Source organism: Rosa chinensis, chromosome 2 (assembly GCF_002994745.2).
Source record: "Rosa chinensis cultivar Old Blush chromosome 2, RchiOBHm-V2, whole genome shotgun sequence".
Classification (NCBI taxonomy): Eukaryota; Viridiplantae; Streptophyta; class Magnoliopsida; order Rosales; family Rosaceae; genus Rosa; species Rosa chinensis.
The window spans coordinates 17,944,798-17,956,207 of record NC_037089.1 but is presented as its reverse complement, the minus strand read 5'-3'; the positions used below and the strand labels follow the sequence as shown (position 1 = coordinate 17,956,207).

General features: G+C 42.2%; 1 protein-coding gene across 1 annotated transcript; it reads left to right on the top strand.

Annotated features, from left to right (window-relative positions):
• Positions 1-233: 233 nt before the first annotated feature.
• On the top strand, positions 234-2,165 carry LOC112187180 (F-box protein SKIP2). Its single transcript, XM_024325860.2, has one exon. It carries the CDS (start codon positions 391-393, stop codon positions 1,987-1,989), a length of 1,599 nt encoding a protein of 532 aa, XP_024181628.1. The 5' UTR covers positions 234-390; the 3' UTR covers positions 1,990-2,165.
• The last annotated feature ends 9,245 nt before the right edge of the window (positions 2,166-11,410 follow it).

Genomic DNA, 11,410 nt, shown 5'->3' with positions numbered 1-11,410 from the left:
GTCTCTTTGAACAGAATTCATCTGGGAGATTACATGCCAAACGTGTGTTTGATTCCTCAAAATGTCTGTACATACAGGAATAATGAGATGAGTAATTTAAAGCTTCTAATTTAGTAAATTACGGACAAATGGAGGAACACACGTCCATCCCCCTCAATACGTGAATTATATGATGCACGACCCGACTTCACGCACCACACGCCTTATTATAACCACTATATAACCCTTCACGCACACACCTGACTACCATTCATAACACCCCCCACCTTGAATTAATCAATTCAAACCCAACCACCGCGTCTCTCTCTCTTTCTCTCTCCCCCCTCCTTCGGCGCCGCGTTATCCTCATTCGCCACCCACCACCACAACCACAGCCTCTCTCTCTCTCTAATGGGACAGTCCTCTTCAATTCCCGAGGCTCCACCGCAGCGAGAAATCTCCCCCAGCCGCCGATTCAGCTTCAAGCACATACCGGTTATGTCAACGGCGGACCAAAGCGACGACGAATCTGACCGTTTTGAGACCGCCGATGGTCGCGACTACACCTTAGATCTCCCCGACGAGTGCTTGGGGATCATTTTCCATTTCCTCGGCTCCGGCGACCGGAAGCGTAGCTCGGTCGTCTGCAAGCGGTGGCTCCGCGTCGACGGCGAGCACCGCCACCGTCTCTCTCTGAACGCCCAGGCCGGAATCTTGCCTTTCATTCCTTGTATTTTTACTCGATTCGATTCCGTCACGAAGCTCGCGCTTCGATCTGACCGGAAATCGATTAGCATAGACGACGACGCTCTGGTCTTGATCTCCGTTCGCTGCAAGAGCCTCACGCGCCTCAAGCTCCGCGGCTGCCGGGAAATCACCGACCTCGGAATGGCGGCGTTCGCTCAGAATTCTACCGGATTGAAGAAGCTCTCCGTCGGGTCGTGCATGTTCGGCGCCAAGGCCATGAACGCCGTGCTCGAGTACTGCACGGCGCTCGAGGAGCTATCGGTGAAGCGGCTCCGGGGGATCCACGACGCGTCGGAGCAGATCGGAGCCGGCAAAACGCCGTCGACGCTGAAATCGATCTGCCTGAAGGAGATACTGAATGGCCAGTGCTTTGGACCGCTGATTGTAAGCTCGAAAAACCTTAAGACTTTGAAATTGTTTAGATGTTTGGGAGATTGGGATAGGGTTTTGGAAATGCTTGGAAATGGGAACAGGGGATTGACTGAAATTCATCTCGAGAGGATTCAAGTGACCGATTTGGGGCTTTCGGCGATTGCCAAATGCTCGAATTTGGAGGTCTTGCACATTGTTAAGGCCCCCGAGTGTTCGAATTTCGGGCTTATTTGTGTTGCTGAACATTGCAAGTTACTGAGGAAGCTTCACATTGATGGATGGAGGACTAATAGAATTGGGGATGAGGGTTTGATTGCTGTAGCTAAAGATTGCCCTGACATTCAAGAGCTTGTGTTGATCGGTGTTAATCCTACTTCTTTGAGCTTGACTGCAATCGCTTCCAATTGCAAAAAATTGGAGAGGTTGGCTCTTTGCGGCAGTGGAACAATTGGAGATGCTGAATTCACTTGTATTGCTGCCAAATGTGTAGCATTGAAGAAGCTGTGTATTAAGGGGTGCCCGATTTCGAATGTTGGACTTGAAACGCTTGCTTGGGGTTGCCCCAATTTGGCCAAGATTAAGGTCAAGAAGTGCAAAGGTGTGAGTGGTGAGGTTGCAGAATGGTTGCGGGAAAGGAGAGGATCATTGATTGTTAATTGGGATTCTGGAGAAATTGTACCTTCGGATGGTGCTGCTGGTTTGAGTGGAGGTGTAGAAAGCTCCATGGAGTTTCCGCTTGATCATGTAGCTGTTACCATCGCTCCATCAAGTAGCAATAATCCATTGACATTGTTTAGAACAAAGTTCGGGTTTTTTTCAGGTAGGAGTTTTGTTCCTTGCACATTCAGAAGGTGGTCAGTTAGCGAGGATACTTCCAATGGAAATTTGTAGTTGATCTTTATTCATCAGGGCCGAGAAGAATTCACCCTCAGGGCCTTAGCTCACTTGTTCACAGTTATTGATTAAATGATTTTCTGTTTCGGATTTTTTGATTGTCAATGTGTATGAATTTTTCTTGATCCATCCTTATTGTGATTGCTGGAATATGAATTTTCAAGTTTCTTATACATTTGATGTATGCAATAGCAAATAGATGATTTGGGGAATAATGTTAAAAATCAGAAACTGCCTGATTTCATTTCAAAACCCATTTTCCGTCGATGTTCATGATTGTTGAAGTGATTCTGCGTACCGTCCTTTGTAAGGTCCAATTTCTACTAATATCATTGATTGTTTCATTCAGAGTATGGTGTGGCAATTATGCGAATTTTGGAGTTTATGGTTTATCAGATTCAGTTAGCGTTTCTGGAACTCGGTCAGCTTGAGTATGCGATTTTGGAATTCGGTGGTTCACTAATACGTGACATGTTTCTAAAGTGTGTCCCAAACATTTCCGCATATCTTTTGAACTAGGTTTTCAGTATTGTTCTGAACAAAAGTTCTAGTCAATTGGTGATTTGTGAACAGGATTGTTAGCTCAGTTCAGGGTGCATTGTTCCTAATGCTACTTGCGTGTGGCAAGTTGCACAATTCGTTGCTATATCTGGCCACAGATCCAAGAGTTCTGTACCTCCTTTCTTCAGTAACCTCTATGTTCATCTGGGCGTCTTCCAAACTATAGTAGGCCTTACCCATCACAAAACTAAATATTTTCATGACACGTTTACTTACTTGGAATGGAAATAATTATGAATCGGAGACAACTGGAATGGGAGAATAAATGAATCGGTATTGATTCCGGAGGAGTTGATTCCTAAACCTATCTCCCCCATTCGTAATCAAATTCCTGAGTATTCAGGAATCGATTCCTTATAAGGAGGTCGGACCTACACGGCTACACCTATTCCTATTCCTTCATGTGTTAGTAAACACGAGAATATTTTTACTCGGAATCATTCCAATTCCTTTATGTGTTAGTAAATGCATGAATAAATTTACCCCGTAATCATTCCCTCCCATTCCAAGTAAGTAAACATGCCCTAATAGGCTTGAAAAACCCCTGATAAATTTATGTTAATTAGTTACATTATCTTTTTCAATAATTATCTCAATTTTTTTTTTTGAACAATGTCAAGTTTATTTTGTGGTAAATAAATAATTATGGGAGCATTAACTCATCTTTAATGCTCCCAAAATTTTTATTTTATGAGTAAAGTTAAGTTAGGTATATGAAAGAGGTTTACTTAGCAAATTTTACTTTTTAAAAAGCAAATAGGAGGTGTAATGAGATTAGAGGTCAAATGAGCAAATATGGAGGTCCTAATAGAAAAACTCATTTTTGTTCAAGTAAACCTTAATTTGTGTTTGGCCCAAACTCTAGGTTACTTGATCTAGTGGTAATAGGGTTAAATTAGAAGGATCTAGGTTCCTATTCAATGTACAATTACTATCCTTATATGATTGAGATTCTATGCATTGTAATCCTCTATATAAAGAGACCCTTATTATCAATGAGTATACACAGCAATTTCCTCTCAAATATCGATTCCCTAAAACACGTTATCAGCACGAAGTTTTAACCCTGAAACTCTAAATTCGTAGCCTTCAAATCCCAGAAACCACCGCTGCCCACCTTGAAGCTCTTAACTCCAGGAGTCCAGAACCGGCGGCGCCACCCCCTGAACCGGCCAGAAAAATACCGAACCGGCCCCTATAATAAGCAAAAGTTACCCTGCCCGGTTTGCACCTTCTACCTTTATATTTTTTTACAGAAGACCTCTTTCTTCCAGAATCCGGGAACCGGAAATTTTATTCCCGGAACCGCCATAAAATCACCTGAATCGGCAGTTGGAATTCCCTGAACCGGTCAGAATCCCAAAAAAATTAATTGCAGCACCTCCACAAACCCATCGCTGCTCAGCCCAGAAAGAAAGAAAACAAAGGGAGAAGAGGAAGAAGCGCGGCCCAGAAGCCGGAAGAAAAAAAAGAAAAAGAAAAGAAGGGAAGCAGCCCACGTGTTGGGCAGAAGAAGAAATAAAAAAAAAAAAAAACAAAAGGAAGCAAGGGCCCAGCAGTCCAATGAGCAGAAAAAAAAAAAAGGGCAGGGAGCAGCCCAGTGGGCCTGGGCCGAAGCAAGAAAAGAAAAAAGAAAAGAAGGAATACAGGCCTGGGCCAAAGCAAAAGAAAAAAAAAAAGGAGGAAAAGAGAGGAGAAGGGCAGCCCACTGTCAGAAAATTCCGGCCGACCACCACCAAGCTCCGGCCACTTCCGACAACTTTTTCGGGCCAAATTTTCCGGCGACCAATTTCGAGGTAATTTTTCTAAAAGTTCCCGTTTTTTAGAGTTTTTACATTTAATTTCTCTTCTTTTTCGGGGACTTGCAACCTCCCTTCTTCTACCCCCCTTTCTTCATCATAGGGGAGACCTAATTAAGCCGAACTGTGGGGGTTCGTGCTCACTCCAAGCTTGGAGCTTGTTGAGATCTCCAAACTTAGAGTTTGTGGAGAATTTATGATCGACCACTTACGTCATTGTTTCGATCTAATCCAATACCTCTTGGAATTGAATTTCTTGGAAGCAATTACACTCAGAAATTCCTAATTTCTTAGGAGCAACTACGCTCAGAAATTTTATATGCTTTCGTGGTAGCCTTTTACGCTCCGAAACTAACCCTAATATCTTGTTCTCTTTCAGGATGAGTAACCTGAACAAATTGGACTTTGCTCCATTGGGAACAACTGGCTCTGGATATCACAGGTGGGTTCGTGATGTCCGCCAGCATCTCAAGGCCGGTGGAATCCTAGATATGATTCTCGAGCCTAGCCAGGACGTGCTAACTGTTGAGCAAGCTCAAGCTTTAGAAGCCAATAGAGCAGCCTTAGAGGCAAATAAAGCGAAAGCCATCATCCTAAAGACTCGTCATATGGATGATCCACTCCAGTACGAGTGTATGAATGAAGAAGACCCCAGAAGGCTGTGGGTCTCACTCAATGAAAGATTTGGCAACGTCCGTGACTCCCTGCTTCCTGACCTAGAAGTGAGATGGCATAGCCTCCGCTTCTGTGATTTCAAGTCAGTTCTTGACTACAACTCGGAAGCACTTCGCATTAAATCCTTAATGGAATTCTGTGGTAAAGAGATCACAAATGCGATGTTAATTGAGAAGACTCTCTCTACTTTCCCCGTCTCTGCATTGATGGTTGCTAAGAACTATCGAATCGATGTTACTGCAAGACGAATCACAAGGTTTCATGAGCTCATTGGAGCTATGAATGTCACTGAGAGCATGACAACATCCTTGTGAAGAACTATAATTCGAGATCCGTGGGAACAGAGCATATTCTGGAATCCAATTATAGTCGCGCTCCAAAGAGAGGGCGCCAAGAGCGAAACCCTAATATTAGGAAAACATTTGGACGTTCTGGTCCATATAATTGCTCTACTTGGGAAGGTAATCGCCAAAATAGGCGAACACGGAACCGAAGAGGTAAACGTGGACAGAGAGAAGGAGGCAATGCCTCTGGCCATGTTGGTGGCGCCACCAACACTAAAAGCCATCTAAATGACGCTTTCAAAGCGCCTCAATCAATGGAGTTTGAGCAAAGAGATGTATGTTCTCGATGTGGAGTGTCTGATTATTGGGCACACATTTGTAGAGCTCTACAAAGCATATTGTGAAGCAAGAGAAGCCCACTATATGGAACAAGAAGATCAAGAAGATGATCTAGAGTGAAGGGTTGAAGACTACAAATCTGGCTGGGTTCAATAGATCGCCAATTCTGTTTAAATCTTTATTTTTCCAAGAGATGTAATAGGCAATTGCCATAAATTTTTGTAGTAAATGCCAATGGTTTAGCTTTTCTTCAAAGTAGGCTCACTCAAAGTAAGTGTGATGTCTAGGAAGGTTCTGAGATTAGTGGTACTTAAGCGAGCCTTGCTCCACCGACATCTCTCTACTCACCTGGTCACATTTATTTTGGAATTACCGAAAGAAGTTAGACGACTACCATTGTTTTGCATTAGCTATCATTTTGGATTATATTTTGTTTAGTCAAAGAGATAATGATGTAACTCCGTTGGCTTATGAATAAAATTCTGAGCATATGACTTTTGTGACTACGATGGCTGGGCCATCAGTATTAATTCAAGGACATGGAAGAGCCCAAGTTCCACTTGCCAAATGACACCTTAATTACTGTCACAGACACTCTCTACGCTTCTAGGGCGAATCACATCTATGAATAGCCGACGGATTCCATGCGAAAACGCATGTAGAGAACCGAAATGAGTTCCTTTGCAATACCTCTAATGATTGCGAATAAAGGCGCATCTTAGAGAAGTTTATGTGTCTCTCTAGTGGATTTTATGTCACTATTCGAGCTATTAAATCCAATAAAGTTACGAGAGAAGATCTCTTGGATTTAGACACATATTGGCTTTGTCACGACAGGATAGGTCATCCTGGTCGTGATATGATGATCCGTCTACTAAAGACTTCACATGGACATCATTTCTTTCGAGCAAAACGAAGCATGAATCAAAAGTTGATTTCTGGACTAAGTGTGACCGACGCAGCTGCCTAGGGCACCGCCTCCGTCCACCACCAGCCTAGGACTGACGCAGTCCCTATCCATAATTCCATGGATAGCGTCCGTCATGGTGATGGCGCCCCAGGTGATGTTGCAATCACCAACTTGCTTCAAATAGCGTTTCAGACGCTCAGGCCTAAATAAAATACTCATTGGTTGCTTCCAAAGCCTCTCGCTCGTTTTATAAAGCCTATTCCTTAGGGAAATTAGGACTGAGACCGTCCTATGCAAAGGATATGAAAATATTCATTCTGTTCTTACATAGAATCCATGGGGATTCTGTGGATTGATTCAACCAACTTGTGGACGCTTAAATATTTCATGATGTTGGTTGACACGCAAACACGCTGGTCACGTGTTGTGCCATTTTCCACCTATAAATGCTGCTTATGCTACATTCCTAGCACATATCATATGACAATGGGCTCACTCCCCAGATCATCATATTCAGTCAATTTGATTTGACTATGCTAGAGAGTTTACATCGAAAGACTTTCGATGGATATTGCAATGGGACTGATGTTGGACATCATGTTCCCATGTACACACCCAAATGGTCTTGCGAAAACGACTACGATGATAGTCCGGACATTGGTAATGCGCATCAATCTCCTTATATCCGCTTGGGGTGATGCAATATCGCATGCAGCTATGCTAATTTGTCTACGACCCACCGCCACTCAATGTACCTCTGCGTTACAGCTAGTGACTGGGTACAAGTATCGTACTTACGCATATTTGAGTGAGCCATTTATGTGCCAATTGCGCCGCCACAGTGCTCTATGATAGGTCCTTACAGATGAATCAGCAACTAAGTTGGATTTGGGACTCCAACAATCGTCCGCCACTTAATGCCCTTGCAAGGTGATCTCATTACCGCTAGATTTGCGGGTTGTCACTTTGATAAGACAGTCTTCCCGTCGTTAGGGGGAGATAAGAACACGGATGTTCAGCAGGAACGACAGGAATTGTCGTGGTCTGTCCCCACTATGTCTCATCTCGATCCCTATTAAAGTAACGAGATCACATAAATATGCTGCAAACAAGCTTGCAAGGAAGGACGTCCCTACGAGAGGACGTAGCGCCACCCTACACGGAGGTAGGCATGGCGCCAACGCCAAAGAGAGTGGCACTCTGGCGTTACAGGCCATAGCCCCAGTTAGGATGCATGGGAGGCCCGTAGGTTCGAAGGACACTTTGGCACATTCCAATCCTTTGATCATCAAGGCTCAAAATCCATCTCATGAGAATCTTCCGGGTTAGGGTTATCGTTGAGGGACGCCTCAACATCAGAACCTATTCATGAGAATATAGAGCTCTATAAAAATTACACTAGTGTACTTGAGACGTCGGATAGAAACTCCATCATAATTGATGATGTAGTTGCGCATTTCGTTGCGCATGAGTTTGTTGAGTCAAATGATATCGAACCACGCTCCGTTGATGAATGAATGCCAACGTAGAGATATTTGGCATAAATGGAGAGATGTGATCCAGGTTAAGATGGATTCTCTAACGAAGAGGAAGGTTTTCGAGCTAGTGATGCCAACACCTCCTAACATAAAACCTGTTGACTAGTGGGTCTTCGTTAGTAAGCGTAGTGAGAAAAAGATATGGTAATCTCGCCTTATGGAGCAAGGCTTCTCATAAAACGCCCTGAAATTGACTACGATGAGACATATTCTCTCGTAATGGATGTCATTGCACTCCACTACCCTGTCAGTTTGGTAGTTTCCTAATAACTGAACATGCAGCTTACAAATGTGGTCACTACGTATTTCTATAGGGATCTAGATACGAAATATACATGAAGGTTCATGGTGAACTTCATTTACCCAAGTCAAGTGGCTCTAGACCACGGAGCGCGTTTACAAAGAGGTTGAAACGCTCGCTAAAATGACTAGTTGATTGGGAATGGATATGCCCACGCGTTCCATAACAAGTTTCGGATTCCATTGCGGTTCATGTTGGACATGATCTTCATTAGAAGCCCTTAAAGAGTTAAGGGAAACAGCGGAACACTTGAAATCTGATTTTGAGATGAAGGATTATGGGAGAACACGATTATGTCTCAGTTTGGAACTTGAGCATCGTGTCGATAGATGCTTAGGCATTTTGACAAGGTCAAACCTTCAAGCACCCCCATGATTGTCCGTAGTCTTGATCCTGAAAAGGACCCTCTTCGTCTGAAGAATAATGACGAAGATGTGCTAGAGGCAGAAGTGCCTTACTTGAGTACAATAGGCGCATTATTGTACTTAGCTCAATGCACAGGACCGGACATCTCGTTTGCAGTGAACTTGTTAGCTAAAGTATAGTTCTGCGCCAACGCGACGCCATTTTGATTGGTGTAAAAGATATCTTTTAGTACTTGAGATGTACGATTGATATGGGCTTGTTCTATCCCTACAGAGAGAAGATGGATTCAGACCCAGCACACACCAGAAATGCCGCCAACACTGGCCTGCGTTCTCTATCCCCATCCCAAAACGATATAAGTGTTTTGGAAGGTTTTGCTGATGTTGGGTACCTCTTTGACCCACACAAAGGTCGCTCCCAAACTGGTTAAGTGTTCACCATGGGAAAAGACAATGATATCTTAGAGGTCTACAGAACAGACCGTAGTCGCTATATCTTCGAACCATGCAGATATTATTGCTCTTCACGAAGTGGTACGTGAATGTTTATGGATTGGATCCATAATCACGCATGTTCGAAAAATTGTGGTTTGAAGTCTACCACAAGATAAGCCTACGAGCATTTAGGATAATGTTGTTCGTTTTGAACAAATGAAGCAAGGCTACATCAAAAGCGACAACACCAAGCATAATCAGCAACAACAGACTCTCCTCAAATAACAAAGTGAACTAGGTTCGATCTGAGGATAATGTGGCAGACTTGTTTACTAAGTCATTGCCCAAATCCACGTTCACGAAACATGTGGCAAGAATTGGCTTGCGGAAATTATCTGCACTCCCATGATCGTAGTCATCAGGGGGAGACACAGACATCAGGGGGAGAGGTGTCTACATGTTCACCTCAAAACGTGAAGGGTCTGTTGTGCTCTTTTTCCCCTTCGACCGAGGTTATTTTTGTCCCACTGGATTTTTGTTACTCGGCAAGGTTTTTAACTAGGCAACGAGAGAAGCACCACATTTGGGCAACACAAGGGGGAGTGTTCAAGTAAACCCTAATTTGTGTTTGGCCCAAACTCTAGGTTATTTGATCTAGTGGTAATAGGGTTAAATTAGAAGGATCTAGATTCCTATTCAATATACGATTACTTTCCTTATATAATTGAAATTCTATGCATTGTAATCCTCTATATAAAGAGGCCCCTATTATCAATGAGTATACACAGCAATTTCCTCTCAAATATCGATTCCCTAAAACAATTTTAAATTTCTCTTTGAAAAAAAAATAATGAAGGAATTCATTATTTAAATTCTCCACTTTAATTTCCACCAAAATAGGTGTTATTTACGAATTTTTTTGCAACATTCAATTTTCATTTCCAAAACAAAGCTTTTTTCTATTTTTTTTATTTATATTAAACTTTCTTAATTTATTACACATTTCAAATTCTAAATAGATACAACCAAACAATAGAAATTGCAATTAATGGAATTTTAGATTGATGGAGTTAAAGATTCCATCATTTATAAATTCCTACAGATTTCATAATTTTCTCATTCAAACGCACCGTAAGAGTTCATACTCTTCCGGTCCCCTCTATACATTACATCCTACACTTTTTTTTTTTTTTGGAAAAGTAAGTTCATTGAATCAGTTAACAATAATAATCGTTTCGAATGACATGCCTTATCATTTCAGAAGCTGTGACAAATCCTAGAGCTAAGATAGAACATACCAAGAGGTGTTTGTCCTTGTATAATATAACACTGCTCTAAAACACTTATAGAGAAACTAGCAAAAATTGAAAGAAGATCTTCAACCTCTTCAAGTTAATTACCAACAACAGAAACATTATCATGACCTTGAGTTTGACGATCAAAACATCAGAATCTGCAATCCGGGAATGTAAGAAATTGGCAGACCAATCAACTTTAGACTCGTCCCAGTCTACAACACACTGCTCGCCAAGAAAAGCAATAGCTGTACTCACAATGTGATTAAAATTGAGCAAATTAACACTTGGTTTCAAAATAGGTAAAATATTGTGTGAGGTGGGCTTACGCATTCTATGGTTTTGATTAGACCTGTAATTGGATTTGGTTTGGAGTGCATCAACTTAAATCCAAATCCGATTAGTAATAACAAAATTCAATCTGGCCCAACCCGATAACCTAGCAGATCGTTAATAGCTTAATTCAAATCCATATTTTAGGCCCTAAACAGTAGTCATGGGAGCATATGGTGCTTGACCAGAACTGAATCTGTGGAAGCAGGTTCGTGGTTGAAGTGGCTGGTTGTGACCAGCAAGGAGATGCCTCTAGCTGGAAAGATCTTTACGGCAGCGGCTGGCTGGAGTTTTCTGCAAGTTTTAAGGAATCCTTGCCTCATTGGGCTAGTGTTTCTATTGAGTTGTGTTGGGAATAGGGTGGGATTGGTTGTGTTCGGCCCACCTGAAAATTAGTTTTTTTTTGTGGTCATTATTCCTCTTTTTTATAAGGAGAATATGACATTTATCTCTCTTTTTTTTAGAGAAAAGTCACAAAGAAAACAAAAGTTTTGTTGCCAGAATTTATTAATCTTCGGGACTGTTACACCCCACATCCGATTTACCCCTTTTACTGAGTTACACGAATTACTGTATGTTTTAC

Excerpts from the sequence above, each read along its gene's own strand:
- LOC112187180 (XM_024325860.2), top strand. The coding sequence starts at position 391 with ATGGGACAGTCCTCTTCAATTCCCGAGGCTCCACCGCAGCGAGAAATC.